Below are 23342 nucleotides of genomic sequence, written 5' to 3'. Positions count from 1 at the left end.
CCAAGCCAAAGGGTGCCCCTCTTCTTTTCCCCTAACACAAGCTCACTACTCACTCTTCAGCGCAGTTATCACCTATGCCTCTTTATATTGTTATGCAAATGTTGAGTGCAGGTCAGTTTGAGCAAAGCAGCACCTGACAAAGAGAAAAAAAAACGTGTGAGGGTGCTTGACAAAAGTGTTATAGATGACTTGCAACGACGTGATCAAAATGTGCTACATCATAAGCGTCTGCCATGATGGTGGATATACAAAGCAACTAGGCTGGTAGCTGCTGAAAGCGTGTCTGTAAACAATGCTGAATTTTCTCAGTATTACCACGATTTGAATGGCCGAGCAAAGATTCAATACAAAGAGAAGATAGATATGTGTGGTTTTGACCCATATTATTTTAAAAAGTCAGACTTTTCTGAAGATAAGACTCTTCTACTGACCATCGAATATCCAGATATCACATTCTATCTAGTTTGGCTGCCGAAGAATGAAGTCTGACCTTGGATGAAACATAGCCCATTTTCTGAGTGGGTGCCCAGTCTCGATTGTTTCTGTCATATAATTTTGCTGGTGCTCCTAGAAGCGAAATGATAATACACGTGTTAAAATTATAACAGTGACCGAGTGAACCAGGACAAGAGAATGCTCATTATATAGCAACATTCTAGCAACACGAAATAAAATTCTTACATGATATTATTGAAAGCTTTTGAATCTCACCTGAGATTGATTACTGAAAACACGAGCTGTTTTGGTTTTAGCCTCTGTTAGACCAGCCCTGCCGATGTTGTTCAGCCATGCTCATCTCCTCTCCATTCTAATGCCGCTTTTCCACTACCAATGCGGCTGAGTTGGGCTGAGTCGAGCTGAGTGGGGCTGTTGGAGTTGCATTTCGACTACAACCGCGCTGAACCGTGCTGGCTGGTAGTGGGTGGACACATTGGATGGAGTTAGCGAAAGTGGGTGGACATCACGTGATGTCGTTAGGCGGCTCAAACAGTGACATCAGTGATCTTTTAAGCGGTCGTCTCACGACCCGGATAGTAAACAATAAACATGGAGGACATGGAGTCGTTAGTGTTGCTGGTCTTGGTGCTGTGGCTTGTTGTCACCGACAATGCCAACAGATACTGGCAAGAGCGTATAGATGAGGCGAGGCACATAAGGCTTCAGAAATTCTCGTAATTCGTAATTCTTCTTCTTCTGGGTTTACGGTGTTTACAGATCCCAGCGTGCTCACGGGGCGTGTGTGGGCATGTGAGGACACTCCTCCTCACCAATCAGTGCACAGGGGAGTGTCTGCTCACGCCCCTCGCCCCACTCGGCTCGGTTTGGCTCGCTTCAGCCCTACTCCAAAACCGTGCGAGTTTTGGGTGCTAAGCAGGGCTGAAGCGAGCTGAGTCGTGCTGCTCTAAGGTAGTCGAAACGCGAGCCGTGTCGGGCTGAAGTGAGCTGAAGCAAGCTGAAGTGAGCTGAAAAAGGGTAGTGGAAAAGGGCCATATGCCTCAGCGTTTCCTTACCCTCTTTCCGAATCACAGATGGAATTCTAAAAAATTGGAACATGGCATAGTCACGAGTACTGTTGTGATCACAACCATATACAGCACAAAGATATGGCATAGCTAAAAGAACACTTAAAGCAGTGGAAAAACAAAGAGAGTTAAGCATGCGTGGCTATGTTTTGTATGGAATGGTGCTTGACCCCGCATTTGTATATCCACCAACATGGCTGACATCTGGGTTTCTATTTTGCTTTGACATCACTTGCAAGTCAAGGATATGCAGGTTGTGTAACGGTCAGGAGAGACATTATCGGATGGTGTAAAAATAAGTGTGCTTTTATGCAAGAATAAGACTGAAAGAAATTATTCAAATATTTCGGTGAATACATTCATTTTGTTCAGGACTGATGCATATCCATGTTTTAGTATGTTGAGTGTGGTGTGCATGATAGAAAATAAGAACAGGTTAAAAAAGATAATTAAATTCAAATGTAGACTGTGTGTAGACTAATTTGATGGTAATGAGAAATGGCTGTTAATTTTTTTTTTTTTTTACAGTTTACACATCAAAGATTTTTTCACCTATTCTTATTTTTCCTTGTTCAAAGTTCAGTTCACACAGATTCAAATGAATTAATTCATCTGATTCTCTCTTGAAAGTTACACATTCTGAGCTAACACATGTATCGTGCTTGTCTCAAGCACACACATTTTTTTCTCTTTCTCAGGCGCTGCTTTGCTGAAACTGACAAGCGCATAAGAATGTAAAGTTGCATAGGTGATAACTATGCTGAAGAGGGAGAGGTGAGCTTGTGTGGGGAGACAGAGGAGGGGCATCCCTTTTGACTTGGGATGAAAATTCTCGCAGCCCTCCTGAATTCTAGTGTTGAGGCAGAGAGCAGAGGGATGCTTTTTGACTTATTGTCAGTCACAGCATGTGCTTCCACTGCAATTCAAGCATAAATATGGTATGCCAACACCTCCAAATACAAAAGATATAGAGTAACATTGAATATATATGGCATACATATTACATTTGATTCATAATTAAAATGTAGTTTTTTCTGTACATGTCGAACTGTCTGTTCCAGTGAACAAAAAAGTTTGCTAGCTAAGCTAATGCTCAAGATTACCTGTGTGGTTACTGATTATATGTGTCACCAGTTTTGACTCATCATTTAACTCATTCATCTCATTATCTCTAGCCGCTTTATCCTTCTACAGGGTCGCAGGCAAGCTGGAGCCTATCCCAGCTGACTACGGGCGAAAGGCGGGGTACACCCTGGACAAGTCGCCAGGTCATCACAGGGCTGACACATAGACACAGACAACCACACCTACGGTCAATTTAGAGTCACCAGTTAACCTAACCTGCATGTCTTTGGACTGTGGGGGAAACCGGAGCACCCGGAGGAAACCCACGCGGACACGGGGAGAACATGCAAACTCCACACAGAAAGGCCCTCGCCGGCCACGGGGATCGAACCCGGACCTTCTTGCTGTGAGGCGACAGCGCTAACCACTATACCACTGTGCCGCCATCATTTAACTCAATTCTATTTAATTCAAATTTATTGTCATTGTACCAATACAAGGGTTGTACAGTATAACAAAACACAGTCAGCTACTTCACTGGTGCAAGTTAATCGGCAAAGTACTACAAAGACAGTCAACAAAAGACAGACTTAGGTGGATAAACACTGAATGCAAGATATGTGCAATGAACAGTAACTATAACTCAAAATGAAGAGGTAGATTTTTATAAATATTAAATCCTTCTACAAGTATAACATATCGGCAAATGTTCCATTTATTTTTGTGCAGAAATAGATCCTGAAGAAGCCACATTAATTTTATAGCATATTGGATAGCTGGCTAGCTAGCATGTATTGATTTGTACATTCCCATTAAAGGTGCTTCCAGTAAAATTAGCATCATTTCTTCCTTTTCATCATCATTCGATGAGCTTTCATATTTTAAGTCAAAAGGTATATTCCTGAAAAGTATTGACTGCTGACAAGCTCAGTAACACACCCCAAGCAGTGTTTTCCCTAAGTTAACTTTTTTTTTGGGGGGGGGGGCTGGATGAGGATGGCCACCTGCAGAACTTCTCCCTGCCGCTCTTATTACAGAGCATTTGGACCTGACCAAAGAGTTAAAGGAGTCATATTTAAGTCTTCACATTTATTTTAGAACAATAAGCAGAACAAATTTTACAACAGAACTGCACTCCTGTTTTTTTTTACCTTAAAGTGTGGGTGGGGGGACTTTCAGGGGGTGCAGGATCCTATTGGGGGGGTCACCCCCCATTATAATTTTAGGAGAAACACTGCCTAGTAACTGATTTGAAGCAGGAAGTGGACTTTTACGTGGATGAACAGAGTGATACAAACAGCGAAACATCCCTGAAACTGGAATTAACTGTTGTATGTGTAGGTGGATAGATAGATAGATAGATAGATAGATAGATAGATAGATAGATAGATAGATAGATAGATAGATAGATCAGGTAAATCAGGTATATTTAATTAAATTTTATGTGATAATGCTTGTTTCAGCTTTCCTATCATAGCTCAGGAACAAAATACAAAATCAACTGGTGCATTCCATAATAAAACCAGGATTTAAATAATTAGTTTTTTGCATACTAACCCCAACATAATGGTCTTAGTTCATTATCAACAACAGGAAAACACAAGATTCTGCCCACAAAGGCCTGGCCAGATTCTTTTCAGGATAACTTATGATCTATAAAAATAAGGTGGAATCCATGCTTCCTAAATGTCCTCTTGCCTCTACCTTTGTTTCTGATATGTATATTGGATTTAATGGAAACAGTGACTAAACACAATGGATTTTTACATTTATTTTCATTTATTATAGTATAGGTTTTTTTTTCTGCTTTTACATCAGTGGACTCACCTTAGCTTTGACACTGTGCTTAATTCTTTACCTGGACAGTAGCATGAGGCTTAAAGGTCTGATGACACGTTTTTGACATCTTTGGCGATGTTTTATAACATAAAAAGTAATTCCCGATGATCCATATATTAATTCACGAAGGCGCCTATTTTACAAGTTATGATAAAAAAACGCGGCTATTTGGGCAAATTTGACGGGGCTGCAGCACCCAGGAGACGAATGAGGAGGAGGGGCTATATGACGTCAGCGAAAGAATCTTCCTCCTCACTTACCAGTTTGTTGTTGATGCGACAGGTGTTCAGTTTGTCATTATTAGTATTATTATTATACACACACACACACACACATATATATATATATATATATATATATATATATATATATACATATATATATATATATATATATATATATTAGTTATTATGCCTTCGCGTTGTGTTGCCGGCTTTTGCTCCAAAACCCATAAGGATGGGGTAAGTTTATTCAAGTTTCCCAGAGATCCCGAGCTGCATGCGAAGTGGGTGAAGCAAGTCAGGCGCACTCGTGACAAGTGGGAGCCCTCACCAACATCCGTCCTGTGCTCTGAATACTTCGATTTGGATTGTTTTGACACCCTTCCCAGCTTAAAAGAATCTCTTGGGTGTGCAGTTCAGCACAAACGTGTGTTACTACCATCAGCAGTGCCTACAGTATTCCGGAGGGGGTCTACTAGTAGCTATGCCGGATCCAGCAGTCGCCTGGGACAAGGCGACTCCTCCAAAGACAGTCCTCCTGTCAGAACATGTGTTGAGAAACGACATAAGATAAAGGTACGTAGAGCTATAGAGTGCTCCGACATGATGCTAAAAATAGTAACACTGCGGTCTGCGCGGCCATCTTGGAAGTCACTCGCTCCAGAGCGCTCATAGAGTACACATCATAGAGTACACATTCATGATAATCATAAATGTAATCATAAAGTTGACGTGATATCAGTCATGTATTTGCTTGTGAAAGCTTGCGGCTTTCATGTAACTGCCGCCTAGCAATGAGAGGCAAAGGGTAAAGAGGGTAGGCTATCATAGATTCTATTCGGAAGAGATCAACACATGATTGCTTAAAAATTAGGTATTTTAACAATTTGCATCTGTTTTGTGATTATCGTGACACTTGTGTGTTATATAGAACTGTATGTCTTATCAGCACATCGAGGATCTTCCACCGGAGGCTTTAGCAAGTACTCGTAGCAACACTACACTTTACCCTTTGCCATGCGTTGTTAGGGAACGGTAGCAAGTACCCCGATGACCGACTTCAAGAATATGTAGAAAAAATTTAGAAATTATACTTTCCAAAAGTCATTTGAGCTTAGTGTATTGCATTTCCATTTATATTGTAGGTTCTTGCTGATGTTTTTGCGGAGTATGACGCAGCTGCTGAATCAGAAGCTGCAGAGTTTGTATGTACTAGTTGTGAACATTCACATTATTATCAATCTCATTTATTTAAAATCAGATAAAATCATGCCATCATGATCACTGCTTAAAGTACTAGTATTTGGTTGTTCTTTTGTTCAGAGGAAGAGCTAGCACTAGAGAGTTCACCGGCGTTTTCATGCGCCATTTCTATTGAGTAGAACAGCCAGTGAACCGCAGCGTGTTCTTCCGCTGACGTCACAGCATGGCCGCGAGCCACGGACCCAGTTTTCTTGTGCTGTGCAATTAAAAGTTGGATATTCGCGTAACAACAGCTTCTTTTCACGTAATTATAACAGAAATCTAACATGTTTGCCATGTTGTATAGTTTATTTAAGAAATTGCATGGAGTCATGTTCGTGTCATCAGACCTTTAACTCACATTCCAAACAAGCCATCACAGTCATGCTATCCAGTTAAATGTTCAGGGGTTTTCTTGTTCTTGCATGTGCAGCACAACAGCAAACAAATTTGGCAATCTGCATACTACATATTTTAATATAATGATGTTTTATCTTAAAAAAAGCATTATAGTAAGTTTAATTTACCTTATTTATTCATTCATGAACTGAAATTTATATGAGGTGCTGTACAGTGATTACTGAAATCCTGTGAGATGTAATGTTGATCAAAAAAGCATTTGGGAGTTAGTAATTAAGATATACACTAATCTAACACTTTATTAGAAACACCTGTAAACCTAATCATTCATCTAATTTTCTAGTCAACCAGTCATGTAGTGTGCCAGGAGCTTCAGGTAATGTTCACATCAACCATAAGAATGGGGCAAAAATGTGACCTCTGATTTTCACTGTGGCATGATTTTGCACAACACATTGAACTTTGAGGCAGATGGGCTACAACAGCAGAAGACCACATCAGGTTCCACTTCTGTCAGCCAAGAACAGAAAGCTGAGGCTGCGGTGGGCACAGGATCACTCAAACTAGACAATTGAAGACTGGAAAACATCTCATCTCATCTCATTATCTCTAGCCGCTTTATCCTTCTACAGGGTCGCAGGCAAGCTGGAGCCTATCCCAGCTAACTACGGGCGAAAGGCGGGGTACACCCTGGACAAGTCGCCAGGTCATCACAGGGCTGACACATAGACACAGACAACCATTCACACTCACATTCACACCTACGGTCAATTTAGAGTCACCAGTTAACCTAACCTGCATGTCTTTGGACTGTGGGGGAAACCGGAGCACCCGGAGGAAACCCACGCGGACACGGGGAGAACATGCAAACTCCACACAGAAAGGCCCTCGCCGGCCCCGGGGCTCGAACCCAGGACCTTCTTGCTGTGAGGCGACAGCGCTAACCACTACACCACCGTGCCGCCGACTGGAAAACATAACCTGGGCTAATGAATATTGGTTTCTGCTGAGGCACACAGATGGTAAGGTCAGAATTTGGTGGCAACAACATGAATTCATGGACCCAAGCTGCCTTGTGTCAACAGCCCAAGCTGGTGTAGGTGGAGTAATGGTGTTTGGAATGTTTACTTGTCATGCTTTGGGCCCTTTTATACTGATTAATCATAGCTTGAATGCTACAGTCTATTTGAGAATTGTTGCTGATCATGTACATCCCATCATGGCTACAATTTACCATCTTCTACTGGCTAATTCCAGCATGATAATGCACCATGTCACGAAGCAAAGTCATCTCAAACTGATTTCATGAACATGACAATGAGTTCAATGTTCTTCAGTGGCCTTCCCAGTCACAGGATCTGAACCCAATAGAACACCTTTTGGATGTGGCAGAATGGGAGATTAAGAGAATGCAAGTGCACATGAAAAATCTTCAGGAATGTGTGATGCCATCATCTCAACATGGAAGAGAATCTCAAATAAATGTTCCCAACATCTTGTGGAACCCATGCCATGAAAAGTTGATACTGTTTTGTGAGCAAAGGGAGGCCCTAACCAGTATTAGTATAGTGTTCCTAATAAAGTATTTTGTGAGTGTAACTAATAGGCTAGTGGGACTTAAAAAAAAGCAAATAAAAATATTGACTAGTAATCAAAATATATGCTTAATGTTTCTGTTCTAGAGCAGTTAAGACCCATAATGCTCAACTGTTCAGTTATATCAGGACTCAGTTGTATCATGTCTCAGGAATGTCCTGCCTCAGTCACTTTGGATAAAATCATCAGTAAATATCAATGTACTGTAAGTTTTTGGTTGCATTTTTGTCTCTAGCAGTTCATGTCTAGCTTTAGTTCTGTTCATTACCAACAGTTCTGTCATTTTTTTTGTGCACACTAATTATTCTGTGTTGGTCATTCTGATTTCTGGTTCTCAGTAATTGATGGACCAACCCAGCTTATTATCCGGGATGTCTCGGACACAGTGGCATTTGTAGAATGGACTCTGCCCAAGGCCAAAGTGGATGAAATCATCCTGCGCTATGGAATAGTAGGTTATGATGGACCCAAGACCACTTTTCATTTGGACCCAACACTGAGTCAGTACTCACTACAAGTCCTAAGGCCAGGCTCCAGATATGAAGTGTTGGTGAGCAGTTTTCACAAGGGCAATGAAAGTAGAATCATCTCTGCTGAGTTTGTTACAGGTGAGCTCACTTCTGAGACTTATATCATAATAGAACATCAAACTTCTCCAATGTGATAGCATAGCTGATCATGAAAACTAGCTGAAAACCACTACTTCTGCAATCAAAACAAAGTATTGGTTTGATATTTTTAATTTCTGACCACAAACTGCTGCTTTTGTTCTGTGACAAGAGGTGGCAATTCATAAAACAGCATTAAGATGAACCTCCAGATGCTAATGCAAAAATGGAGGGTAGACACTGCAATAAAGCACAGTCAGATGTTGTAGCAGACCATCGTGGTGAAGAGGGAGCTGAGCCGGAAGGCAAAGCTTTCGATTTACCCGTCAATCTACATTCCAACCCTTACCTATGGTAATGACCAAAAGGATGAGATCATGGATACAAGCGGCTGAAATGAGCTTTCTCTGTAGGGTGGCTGGGCTCACCCTGAGAGATAGGGTGAGGAGCTCAAACATCCGGAGGGATCTCATTGTAGAGCCACTGCTCCTTCATGTCAAAAGGAGTCAACTGAGGTGGTTCGGGCATCTGATTAGGATGCCTCCTGAGTACCTTCCTTTGGAGGTTTTCCGGGCACATCCAACTGGGAGGAGACCTCGGAGTAGACCCAGAACATGCAGGAGAGATTATATATCTCATCTGGCCTGGGAGCACCTTGGGATCCCCCAGGAGGAACTGGAAAGCATTGCTGGGAAGAGGAATGCCTTTGGAATACCCTGCTTAGCCTGCTGCCACCATGACCCAACTTTGGATAAGCAGAAGAAAATGGATGGATGGATGGATGGATGGATGGATGGATGGATGGATGGATGGATAAGTGGAGGCTGTAAAGGTCATAGGGGCTGCAAGGAAGGGCAGAGAGGCTGGAATGAAGAGTGGGGAATTTGCAATAAAGAGGTAGTACATTAGTAAGATGGGTAGACAGTATGTGAGGCTGTGATGAAGTACATAGAAGTTGAGATGAATGACAGACAGGCTGAAATGAATGAAAGAGAAGTTTCAGTGAAGAACAGAGATACTGACATCGAAAGTACACCTACAACAGAAGCTAGAGAGACTCCAAATAATGGCCAAAATAGGTAAAAAGGTCAATGTTTGGTATGATGGACAGAAAAACAAAAGAGTTCAGAAAAGAGCTTGGGATGAAGAGCAGAATGTAGGCAAGAAAAGGCTCAGTAGTACACATTGATATGACAGTCATGTTAATTATTTGCTACTCCAATGTTTTATCAGCAAGGTTTTTTATTTATTTATTTATTTATTTATTATTATTATTATTATTATTATTATTATTATTAATCTGCTACTATGACCCTCCTATTTGTCATGAATCACCTTTCCTATAACTTTCCCACTGGGCAAACATTTTACAAATATCACACAAGCATCATTAACCCATTTACCACCACCAGAATTCTATGGCAGTCAGAGAGTTAAGCATATACTGAATTCAATTGTGAAATTGTGCTTTTGATATCTGATGATCAATGTTCAGTTTGTCCTTTATTTTTTACAGAGATTGATCCACCCAAACATTTGCGGGTACTCTCTAAGACATCCACATCTCTGGAGCTGGAGTGGGACAACAGCAAGGCTGCTGTGAAGTATTATTGTGTTGTGTATAGTACACTGGCCGGAGATCAGTACAATAAAATCATAATCCCAAGTAGCAATGGAACAACAACCAAGACCACTCTCACAAGTAAGCTCAGCACATCTTTATAATCTTACTCTCTTTCAGAGCTGTTCAGTTCTCTTCTTCTGCTTAATTACCTCCACCAAGGAGGTTATGTTTTCGGTAGCGTTGGTTTGTTTGTTTGTTTGTTTGTTTGTTTGTTGGTTGGTTGGTTTGTTGGTTTGTCTGTTAGCAACATTACGGAAAAAGTAATGAACGGATTGCTCTGAAATTTTTTCCAGAGGTGTGACTAGGCACAAGTAACAATCCATTAAATTTTGGCGGTTATCCGGATCACCTTCTGGATCCCGGATTTTTTTAAAGGATTCTTGGTGGAGGTTGGCGCTCTCCGAGTGCTTTTCTAGTATAAGATGCATTTGGAAATTATAATGCATTTTCAACTAACTAACTAACTAACTAACTAACTAACTAACTAACTAACAGTGGCGGCTGGTAGTCTTTCAAACAGGGGAGGCTGGTCGGTTACGATATTTCCAGATTTTAAAAGAAAAAAAATCAATTTTGCCCATACTCTTGCCTCTGATGTGGCTGATTGTTGGCAGCATCACAAACTGTGAAATAACAGGTTCTTTTGGCCCATTAGCCTACTGTCCAATATACATGATGGTGGTGTTGGGGTGGAGGGGTATATTTTAACATTTTATATTTTAAAATTGTGGCATGTTGTTTAAAAATTGATCATTATTGAAAGCAGCTCTTTGTCAGGAACCTCAGCAATAACAGCAGTGTTCCGGAATAGGCACAAGCACTGACCTTGGGGAGCCAAACATAGAGCTGGGTGCCACACATTTCATTCAATGACACTTTCCCTATATTTTACTTATTTTGACTGAGAAATGTTTTATTGACAATTTTGATAACCCTTCACTTTTAATCCAGGTCTGTAGTGTGAAATGTTCTCGGCTGTGTTTTTGTTTAAAAATGTTTTCCAAATTGTAGCTGTGTTTAATTCATATCCAGAAAAATATATATTCCAATATAATATACTCAGCATAAACATTTTAAATAGATTCTATATTTTTGGTCCATCCATGACATATTACTAAAGTAGCCTATTTACTGTTGTTGATGTGGGTCACTTGCTGTTAGCCAATTCACTTTCTCGTACCAGGAGAGCTGAAAGGAACGAGTATTATTCCCTACCTTTTTCACCAAGTCAATTTGAGGCGTTGGTCTACCCTGCTCTTTAATTTTAATTTTTTCCTCGAAAGGAAGACTGGCAAATGGCTTCGCCAAAATTAAATCAGCAATGCTTGGCATCCGTGCGCAGCTTTCTTGCTAGCTGACTAGCCCCCTCAAGTTCAAGTTCAGTCACTCAAATAAACAAAATTTCTGGAACTAAGATAGCAAACTTGACAACACTATATTTACACTTTATTTACAATGAAAATATATACAAACTAAAAAAGCTGGTAGAAACCGTATGTAATGAATGAAATTGAAATGTAAGCTGATCTCTTACAATACACCACAGCACTTGCAAATCTGCATGGGACTGAACTGAAATTCACTGCTGCCTGTCTATAGTTGAAACGAGCTGTCAATCAAAGAAAATATCCGGCCACTTTCACCAATCACCAGTCTCCTCGCGGAAACTGCCATGTCCCTCCCATGTGAGGCTGGGAGTCCGTAGGTGGGCATTTTCGCAGTATTTGTCCAATAACCGTCTTGCATTTTGAGATTGAAAAGCGCATAGCTCCCAAATGCCAATGAAGTCCACTGAGGCTGGGAGTCCGTGAGACTCCGTGGGCGGGCGTTTTCGCAGTATTTGTCCAATAATCGTCTTGCATTTTGAGATTGAAAAGCGCAGAGCTCCCAAATGCCATTGAAGTGCACTGAGGCTGCACTGCATCGTGCTGTCACGAGGGGGAAAAACTCACGCACACAGTAAAGTTATAAGGGAATGATTTCGCACTGTAGTGGGTTGAGCACTGGGTGCGATTTGCTGGGAGGGATCGTGGGGATCATCCCCCCCCTCTGGTTTTTATCTCTGCTGAAAAAAAATCCTCGGGGACAACCCCATCAATAAAACAAACAAACCAAAAAAAAAAGTTGACATGACAGGCATGTTGTGACACAGTTTTCTATGGTCTACATTGCACTCACTTTCAAAATGACCCGAAGTGGCAGCTTTGATGTTCACGAACGTCCCCAGCAAATAGATACATTGTAGATAATAACAATATATTTGCGTTCTATCGCAGGGATGCAAACAGCGCACCTTTTGGCGGATGCCGCCTTTTTCATGGCCGATTTTTTTTTTTATTTGGGGGGGGCGTTGGAGTGTCTGATTATAATTTAAAAGTAAATTCTGTATTAAAATTACTAAATAAGCAAATCCGTTACAGTCCATGAAACAGGAAGTATAAGGATGAGAAAAAAACAGTTTAAATCGGAAAGCTGTGCACAATGTGAACTGCGCCATCAGAGCAAACTGTTCATTTAGTATTCATGTATTTTAGTGATTTTCGAGTCACAGTCCATTTAATCCGGAGGGAGAGAAACATCACAGCAACGCGACAAGCAATGCGAACTTTGTTGTGTGTTAGTGTTCGTGTATTTAGTCAGAGAGATAGGAAGATGAATTTACTATCTCTGGTTTAGTGTTCGTTTTCATTTAGTGTTATTCATTTGATATCATCGGATGTTATTGAGCTGTTAGCCTATTGTTATCTTAATTTTGTGATGTTTCATGATTAAAAAAAAAACATCCCCCCTTCTGTTTTTTTGACAAATCTCACCCTGGTTGAGCACGTATATTTCTATGATTCTGGATCTGAAATAGCAATGTTATAAGGTCGGCTATAACATAAGCCTAGCGCAATTCATCCTACACGATGTTTGTCATTTTTAGAGGAGGCTGAGCCTCCCCCGTTGTCTTAGAGCAATCGCCCGTGCTAACTAACTAACTAACATTCAGGTCATTTTCACCCAACAGTAAAAAAGATTAAGTAAACGTGTCAAAACAATACTAATCTTTGAAGTGTGTATGGAATAATGTACAACGGTGGTTTTAGTCCCTGTCACATGATCTTTATCTCTTAAAGGGCATATTCTGGACCAATTTCTTTATTTTTTATATGAAAGTATGTCCCTTTACACACTTATCCAGAAGGGTAATTTTGCACAAGGCCATCTGTCTACAGCACAAAAAAATAAAATAACAAAACGCATCTGGAAAAATCCCAAGGGAGTCTGGAGCCAGAATCGTGACGTTATCTGCGGAAGCGCAAGCAGGCTGCTGCGCGAGCTTGTGCAGTTTCAGTGCACAGCCTGTGTAGACCAAGCACTCCCATTTCTCTCTCATTGTCTGGTCTTTTGGAAATGATGAGTACTAATCCCATCAAGATTGGTGTTGCTACACCCTCCTACAATACATCTGTTAACCATAAGAAATTTGCAGAAAACCACCAGGTCGTTTTCTCATAAACAAACCAGCACTGACGTAGGATTCAGAGGGAGGCGTCCCGCAGATGATGTCACGAAAATCAGTGTTTGCCGGGAAATTCAAATGCCAAGTTTTTTCAGAGGCGGACCAATTCGCCTCAAATGGCTTGATTTCAACTGAATTTTTCTGGTATTGCGCAAGGTAAAAAAATTGCAGAGAATGCAGAATGTTACAGATATTTGACCAAAGTTTAATATAAAATAGGAGAATTACATTGATCTTGCTCCGGGTGGCACGGTGGTGTAGTGGTTAGCACAGTCGCCTCACAGCAAGAAGGTTCCGGGTGTAAACCCAGCGGCTGGTGAGGGCCTTTCTGTGTGGCGTTTGCATGTTCTCCCTGTATCTGCGTGGGTTTCCTCCGGGTGCTCCGGTTTCCCCCACAGTCCAAAGACATGCAGTTAGGTTAATGTGGGGCGGCCTTGGGCTGAAGTGCCCTTGAGCAAGGTACCTAAGCCCTGACTGCTCCCCGGACGCTCTAGTGTGGCTGCCCACTGCTCTGGGTGTGTGTGTTCACTGCTTCAGATGGGTTAAATGCAGAGGATGAATTTCACTGTGCTTGAAGTGTGCATGTGACAAATAAAGGCTTCCTGAATTTACCTGTGATATGCCCTTTAAGAAAGGGAATGCCTTTGGGGTCTATTTCCTTAAGTTTTATTTACCGTACACTCTATGCCTGAAAGTATGGTGACACCTGACCATAACATTGACATGTGGACTTTCCCCAAGCTGTTTGTGAAAGTTGTTAACAACTTTAAAAAAAAAAAAAAAATATATATATATATATATATATATATATATATATATTTTTTTTTTTTTGTTTTTTTTTTTCCACGTTTTAGCAGTAAGATTTACTTTCCCTGGAACTAAGTGAAACCTATTCCAAAATGACAATGCCTCTGTGCACCAATTGAGCTACATGGACACATGGTTTGCCAAGATTAGTATGTCAAGTCAAGTCAAGTTTATTTGTATAACGCTTTTAACAATAAACATTGTCGCAAAGCAGCTTTACAGAATTTGAACGACTTAAAACATGAGCTAATTTTGTCCCTAATCTATCCCCAATGAGCAAGCCTGTGGTGACGGTGGCAAGGAAAAACTCCCTCAGATGACATGAGGAAGAAACCTCGAGAGGAACCAGACTCAAAAGGGAACCCATCCTCATTTGGGCAACAACAGACAGCATGACTATAACATTAACAGTTTTAACATGAAGTCAGTTTCGTTGATGTTATAAACTCTTCACTGATGGAAACTTGAGTGCAAAACTGTTCATGACAACTGCAGTCCTAAAGTTAGCAAGTCAACTGTAGTCCTCAGCCATAAAAGCATTACTGTAAGAGTCCAGAGCATCCTCCAGGTGTATCCCTCAACTGTCCTCATGGGGCCGTCCTTCACAGGAGTGATGCGATAAAACTCCGACCAGACACAGGGCACCAGGATGGATCAAGCAGGTCCGAGGGGCAGAAGAGGCCAGCATCTCAATCCCAGGACCAACATGTAACTCAGAGGGACAGATTGGGGGGGGGGGGGGGGGGGGGAGAAAACACAGGTTGTTAGGTATGCCCTAAAAATGACACAAGTATTAAATCTGTGTGGTAGGCTCACAGAGACGAGAGTCTTGACATCAGGCATAATACACAACAATGGCATGTTAATATGGTTAAAAAATATCATGACCTGCTCTGGCTGGATGCTTGATTGGGTGATGGGAGCACACTCATCAGCAATGATGAGATGCAGATGGGACCCTTAGGGCTGGCCAAGACAATTCAGTTACATTTCACCGGGTCTGGGACATGCGACAGAATGTCTGACGGCCGATTCCCTGCAGGCTACGATAGCCAGTCGAGGTCTCCACCCTCTCCACCAAAAGATTTCCTGTTGACTCCAAGTAACTCAGAGGGACAGATTTTTTTTTTTGGGGGGGGGAGAGGGAAAGAAAACACAGGTTGTTAGGTATGCCCAATGTCACCTGAATAAGTAGGAATAGTATACATATTGCACTGAGTACAAGCAGGGACTTCGGCAACTAACTATGACAGCATAACTAAAAGGGGAGAGCCAGAAGGTAACACAGGCATGAGGGAGCCCCAGGACATAAAGCAGCCAGCCACTACACCGTCAACAAACTCGAGTGAGCAAGCGAGTGGGGACTGACAGCATCCATACATCCCAGTTTACCAAAACACTCTATGTCTGAGGACCCTCTAGATCTACACCTTTACCTCTTGACTAAACAGATATGTTTTCAGCCTAGACTTAAATGCTGAGACTGTGTCTGATTCCCGAACATTACTTGGAAGGCTGTTCCATAACTGTGGAGCTTTGTAAGAAAAGGCTCTGCCCCTTGATGTAGCCTTCACTATACGAGGCACCAGCAGATAGCCTGCACCTTTTGATCTAAGTAGGCGTGGTGGCTCATAGAGGAGCAAAAGTTCACTCAGGTACTGTGGTGCGAGACCATTTAGTGTTTTAAAGGTCAATAGTAGTATTTTATAATCAAGACGAAATTTGATTGGGAGCCAATGCAGTATGGATAAGACAGGCGTAATGTGGTCATATTTTCTAGTTCGAGTAAGGACTCTTGCTGCTGTATTTTGAACTAACTGGAGCTTGTTTATGCACTTATTGGAACATCCAGACAGTAAGGCATTACAATAATCCAACCTGGAGGTAACGAAAGCATGGACTAGTTTTTCCGCGTCATGTAATGACATTAAATTTTTTATTTTAGCAATATTTCTGAGATGAAAGAAAGCTATCCGGGTGGTGTTATCAATGTGAGTTTCGAATGAAAGACTGGGGTCAATAATCACTCCGAGGTCTTTTACTGCTGCACGTGAAGAAACAGAAAGGCCATCCAGAGTCACTGTGTAATCAGAAAACTTACTTCTAGCTGTATGTGGTCCTAGTACAAGTACTTCAGTCTTGTCAGAGTTAAGCAGAAGGAAATTAATAAGCATCCAGTGTCTAATGTCCTTCACACATTCCTCAATTCTATAAAGCTGGTGTCTCTCATCAGGTTTTGCAGAGACATACAACTGTGTGTCATCAGCATAACAGTGGAAACTAATACAATGTTTATGAATAATATCACCCAGAGGTAACATATATAGAGAAAAAAAGCAGTGGACCCAAGACAGAACCTTGTGGAACACCAAACTTTACCTCAGTACATCTAGAAATATCACCATTTATATCAACATACTGATAACGATCAGTTAAATAAGACCTGAGCCAGGAGAGGGCCATTCCCTTAACTCCCACAACATTTTCTAGTCTATCCAGAAGAATGGAATGATCAATGGTATCAAATGCTGCACTAAGGTCAAGCAACACAAGTAGCGAGACACAGCCCTGATCAGACGCCAACAGTAGGTCGTTTACTACTTTAACCAGTGCTGTCTCTGTGCTATGATGAGGTCTAAATCCTGACTGATACATTTCATGGATGTTATCCCTATGTAAATATGAGCATAACTGTTGTGCCACAGCTTTTTCAAGGAACTTGGAGATAAAGGGGAGGTTTGATATTGGCCGATAATTGGACAGCTGACAGGGATCAAGGTCAGGTTTTTTAATCAGGGGTTTGATAACTGCTAGTTTAAAGAATTTGGGTACATAGCCAATCATAAGAGAATAATTTATTATTTTTAGAAGCAGTTCAATTACTTCAGGTATTATCTGTTTGAATAGACGTGTAGGTAAGGGATCTAGTACGCAAGTTGAGGCTTTTGATGCCGAGATTAATGAAAGTAATTCAGTTTCTTTAAGGGGAGTAAAACATTCTAACTGATGATCTGATACAGTTATATAGTTAACTACAAGGTCACTTTCATTGTCTGACCTTAAATTAGTAGTTTGAATTTTTTGTTGGATATTCTCAATTTTGTCATTAAAAAAATTCATGAAGTTGTTGCTACTACATACTGCAGGTGTGCATGTGTCTATCTCATCTTATCTCATCTCATTATCTCTAGCTGCTTTATCCTTCTACAGGGTCGCAGGCAAGCTGGAGCCTATCCCAGCTGACTACGGGCGAAAGGCGGGGTACACCCTGGACAAGTCGCCAGGTCATCACAGGGCTGACACATAGACACAGACAACCATTCACACTCACATTCACACCTACGGTCAATTTAGAGTCACCAGTTAACCTAACCTGCATGTCTTTGGACTGTGGGGGAAACCGGAGCACCCAGAGGAAACCCACGCGGACACGGGGAGAACATGTAAACTCCGCACAGAAAAGCCCTCGTCGGCCACGGGGCTCGAACCCGGACCTTCTTGCTGTGAGGCAACAGCGCTAACCACTACACCACCGTGCCGCCCCACATGTGTCTATAGTGGACTTATTCCTGGTTAATTTTGCTACAGTATTAAATAGGAATCTAGGATTATTTTTGTTATCTTCTATTAGGGAGGAGAGGTATGTTGATCTCGCAGCACTAAGAGCTTTTCTATACTTCAGGAAGCTCTCCTTCCACGCTAATTTGAACACTACCAATTTTGTTTGACGCCATTTACGTTCCAATTTTCGAGTGGTCTGTTTTAATGTGCAAGTGTCATCATTATACCAGGGTGCTAATGTTTTGTCTCTGACCATTTTCCTTTTTAGAGGAGCTACATTATCTAAGGCATGGCGGAATGTTGACTGTAAGCATTCAGTTGCCTGATCAAGTTCTGCAGGGGTTGACAGTGACCCAATCAAAGTTGATAACTCTGGGAGATCACTTATAAAGCTCTGTGCAGTAGTTAACATGACTGTACCTTTAATACAGTAGCGTGGTGAGGTGCATATACAGTATTATTACTCAGACATAGTTTGAATGAGATGAGATAATGATCTGAGATAACTTCAGACTGTGGAAGTATGACTATATTGTCTACGTTTAACCTGAATGTTAGTATTAGATCAAGGGTGTGACCACCATTATGGGTCGGTCCTATGACATTCTGATTAATCCCTACTGAATCTAAAATGGACACAAACGCTGTTTTTAAAGGGTCTTCTGGGTTATCAATGTGAATATTAAAATCTCCGACAACTAAAGCTTTGTCTAAGGAAATAACCAGATCTGAGATAAAATCTGCAAATTCAGAAAGAAACTCAGAATATGGCCCCGGGGGCCTGTAAATAATAAGCAATGGAATTAACTGGGTAGACTTATTTTTCGAGGCTACATACATTATATGAGTATGAAGAACTTCAAATGTATTAAATTTATAACCAGGTTTTTGTGTTACACCTAGATAATCATTATAAATAACCGCAACGCCTCCTCCTCTGCCAGTTTGACGAGGCTGGTGTATATAACTGTATCCAGGAGGACTCGCTTCATTTAATGTTATATATTCATTTGGCTTAATCCATGTTTCAGTTCAACAAAGTACATTAAACTCCTGATCAGTAATGAGTTCATTAACCATTAGTGCTTTAGATGGAAGAGATCTAATATTTAATAGCCCTACCTTTAGATCAAAGGTGCTAGCAGCAGCTGTACAGTCAGTATGATCTAATTTTATATTGATTAGGTTACTGGAGCAAACTCTCTGGAAATTTCTACCTTTTTGTTGAGCTCAGGGAACAGACACAGACTCGATGTAGTGGACCCTGAGTGACGACTCTGTGCAGCTAGCAGACAGTCGGTTTAGCCTGTTCATCTGCTCCCTGGCCTTGGCTCTGGAATGTCAGGAATTAACTAGGCCTGTTCTGAGACTATGACCTATGCTGCAGGAAATGAGAGCAGCACCTTCCCGAGTGGGATGGATACCGTCCCGCCCTAACAGGCCAGCAGTGACCTCAAAATTAGCCCAATTATCTATAAAGCCCACACTGTTTTCAGAGCACCACCTGGACAGCCAACAGTTCAGCGACCATAACCTGCTGTAAGCTACATCGCCACGCTGCATTGGGATGGGGCCAGAGCATACTACAGCATCGGACATCGCCTTCGCTAATTTAAACACCTCTACAAAGTTACTCTTAGTAACCTCAGACTGACGAAGGCGTATATCATTGGCTCCTGCATGTATGTATGTATAATGATATATATATATATATATATATATATATATATATATATATATATATATATATATATATATATAGTATGGAGGAACCCAAGTGGCCTGCACAGAGCCCTGGCCTTTAGGTTATTTGAACAGCAAAGGAAGGACCAGCTCTGAATTAATCCCTATGGTTTTGAAATGGGATGTTCAATGATCAGGTGTCCACATACTTTTGGCCACATATTGAATATTTCTAGTGATTGAGATGAGAGGAGTGTGGTGGTGCAGTGGGTAATGTTGCCACCTCACACGTTCCAGGTTTGATCCCGAGTTTGTCTGACTGTTTGTGTGGAGTTTCTTTGCATGTTCTCACTGTGTCTCCTCTGATTTCCTTTCAACTCCCATAAAAAAAAAGAAAAAAAAAAGGGCAGGAAGTCGATTGGTGAAGATAAATTACCCCGAGGTGTGAATGTGTGTATGCATGGTGCTGTGTGATGGACTGGTTCTATCCAGAGTGTATTCTTGCTTGCCCAGCGTTTCCAAGATAGGTTTGGGATCCACAGTGCATAGTGACCCTGACCAGGATGATGTGATGACTGGTGTGTGTGTGTGTGTGTGTGTGTGTGTGTGTGTGTGTGTAAACAGATGTGGAAAAATGTGTTCATACCCTTACAGCTCGTTGAAACAATGGTTTATTGCTCCTGAAAAGTAATTAAATTAAAAGCAATTTGGTACATGCATGCCTTTGGTATGTAATAGAGTAAAGCAAAAAAAAAAGTGTGAAAAGAATTTTTTTGTTTGTTTATTTTACAAAGATATTCTAAAATAGCCTGGACAGATTTGTTGGTACCCCTAGAAAAGATTATAAATAATTGGATTAGAGTGATATTTTAAACGAATTGTTCAACCTTAATGAGTATCACAGGTGTCTTCAATCTTGTAATAAATCATTTAGTCTATTTAAAGGGAGAAAAGTCATCACTCTGCCATTTGGTATTGTCGTGTGTACCACACTGAACATGGACCAGAGAAAGCAAATGAGAGAGTTGTTTGAGGAGATCAGAAAGAAAATTATAGACAAGCATGTTAAAAGCAAAGACTGTAAGACCATTTCCAAGCGGCTTGATGTTCCCTTGACAACAGTTGCAAATGTTACGAAAAAGTTAAAGTTCCATGGGCCTGTAGCCAACCTTCCTGTATGTGACTGCAGGAGGAAAATTAACTACATATTGAATAGAAGGATAGTGCCAATGGTAGAAAAAGAGCTAAGGACAACTTCCAAAGAGATAAAAGTTGAATTCCAAGGTCAAGGTACATCATTATCTGATTGCACTATCTGTCACTTTTTGAGCAATAGCGGGCTCAAAGGAAGGACTCCACTGTTGAAAGAAAAACTTAAAAAAAAAAAAAGCCTGACTGGAATTTACTAAAATGCCTATTGACAAGCCATAATGCTTCTGGCAGCATGTCCTCTGGACAGATGAGACAAAACTCAAGCTTACTGGCAAATCACATCAGCTTTACTGTATGTCCACAGAAGAAAAAATGAAGCTTTCAAAGAAAAGAACACCATACCTACTGTGAAACATGGAGGAGGCTTGATTATGATTTGAGGCTGCTTTGCTGCATCTGGCACAGGGAGCCTTGAATCTGTGCAGGGAAGAATGAAATCTCAAGACTATCAGCTTTCTGGAGTAAAACGTACTACACAGTGTCAGAAATCTCTGTCTCAGTTGCATGTCATGGATCCGCCAACAGGGTAAAGACCCAAAACACACAGCTAAAAGCACCCAAGAATGGCAAAGAACAAAACATTGGACTATTCTGAAGTGGCCTTTTATGAGCCCTGATCTGAAGCCTATCGAACATTTCTGGAAAGAGCTGAAACAAACAGTGTGGAGAAGGCACCCTTCAAACCTGAGACAGGTGAAGCAGTTTGCTCAGGAAGAGTGGGCCAAATTACCTGTTGGCAAATGCAGAAGTCTTGTTGAGAGCTACAGATATTGCTTGTTAGCAGCGATTGCTGCTAAAGGTTATGCAACAAAATATTAAGTTAAAGGTACCATCATTTTTGTCCATGCCATTTTCATTTGTTTTGTTATGTAAAATATTCAGTTGAATCAAAAATCAAAACCAAAGTCTGATTTGTGTTAAACATGGAATAAACAGTGATGGATGCCATTAAATTTTGTCAGTTTCAAGTTATTTCAGAGATAGTTGTGGGGCCTTTTTTCATGGAAGGGTAACAACAAATTTGTCCATGTCTGCACACACACACACACACACACACACACACACACACACACACACACATTATGTCACTCATATTTTTTCATACAAACTGCATCTGCATCCAGGATATTGAGAAACATATTTTTGAATATGTCAGTCATGAGGATATTGATGAACTGTTTTGATAAATTTGCATACTTTTTGTTTGTGAATAAAACAAAAATCACATGTTGGCTTGAAAATATGAAGTTTATCTTCTCATTTTGAAAAACGTGCATTTTTCCTATGAAATACATTGCAGATCTGAGTGACATTTTTTTTTTTTAATTTATTTGCTAACAAATACAAACAAATACAAAGTAAAAAGGACAGAATGAAACAAATCAATACATACACATGACATACAACAGAAGCACTGACGTAACTAACAACAATTTCAAAGGCTGGACAATACTACTAATATGTTAACAAAGAGATGTAACAGAACACATGGAGACAAATTCGACAAAGATAAACAAGAGCTATATTGCTGTATAGAGGAGGATGGGTGGGGTTGATTAGGGGTAATGAATGTGCATATGAGATAGAGGAGGGTAGGTGGGGGAGATTTGGAGGGGTGTTGGGCCTTGAATTATGGGTGGAGGGACAGTGTGTATATGTTGGGGGGGAGCGGGATATGTGAAAGTAAGCACGTGTGTGTGTGTGTGTGTGTGTGTGTGTGTGTGTGTGTGTGTGTGTGTGTGTGTGTGTGTGTATAAGCAGTGCTGGTCTGTGTCGGGCCAGGGAGAAGGAAGCTGGATCATAATGAAGGAGAGAGGGGGAGGGGGAGTATTATTTTATTTGCTAATCATTTGTGTTAGTAAATTTTTTATAGATAGAAATTCTAAAAATAATAGTTATTTAATAGTTAATTATGATGACTACCTGAGCACCTGTTATGGCTATGGTGCCAGCCCCCCCTGCCCAAGCTGATTCATGATGGGACGACAGAGGGGAGGAGGAGGTACTGCATGAGGCAGGGCTCCGGGCCCTGACGCCCCATGCACCGACACCAGCCCCCCATAGCCTCCGCACAACACGCCCTACCTATCCTATATATGACTGTATATGACAAGAATGTGTGCCTTCTCTAAAATGTACTGCATTAAAAGAAGAGATGTATTTGCATTAAAAGAGGCAAGGAGTGCAGCGAAGCACCTGCAGAGGTTTCCCACATGCACTCCTCCCTTACCCTAGTCTATCATGTTGTTCTTATTGCAGGTGTACAAATGGTGTGTGCTTCCTAATGTGTAGAGCATTTAAAAGAGGATAAGGCGCGCTGTGCAATACCAAGAGTAGGCAGGTATCAGAGTGCATGCGTGGGGTGGGCGGGGCGCCGAGAAAACCTCGGGACCCTGACCCGGAGGGGAACCCTGACCCATCAACCCTCCCAATGGCACCAACCAATGCCAGTCCCACCTGACAACCAGACAGGATGGGGCTGACCACGCCATCCCA

General features: G+C 41.3%; 1 protein-coding gene across 1 annotated transcript in view; it reads left to right on the top strand.

The window, feature by feature from the left end:
• Positions 1-23342, top strand: part of tnr (tenascin R (restrictin, janusin)) — a 169635-nt gene that overhangs the window by 59139 nt on the left and 87154 nt on the right. The window contains exons 6-7 of the mRNA XM_060918788.1: positions 8185-8454; positions 9971-10156. Coding sequence (XP_060774771.1) covers positions 8185-8454; positions 9971-10156 — 456 coding nt within the window. The remainder of the gene's footprint in view (positions 1-8184; positions 8455-9970; positions 10157-23342) is intronic.

The sequence above is a fragment of the Neoarius graeffei genome, chromosome 1 (genome assembly GCF_027579695.1).
Source record: "Neoarius graeffei isolate fNeoGra1 chromosome 1, fNeoGra1.pri, whole genome shotgun sequence".
Classification (NCBI taxonomy): domain Eukaryota; kingdom Metazoa; phylum Chordata; class Actinopteri; order Siluriformes; family Ariidae; genus Neoarius; species Neoarius graeffei.
The sequence above is the reverse complement of the archived record's forward strand: the minus strand, read 5'-3'. Positions and strand labels throughout refer to the sequence as shown.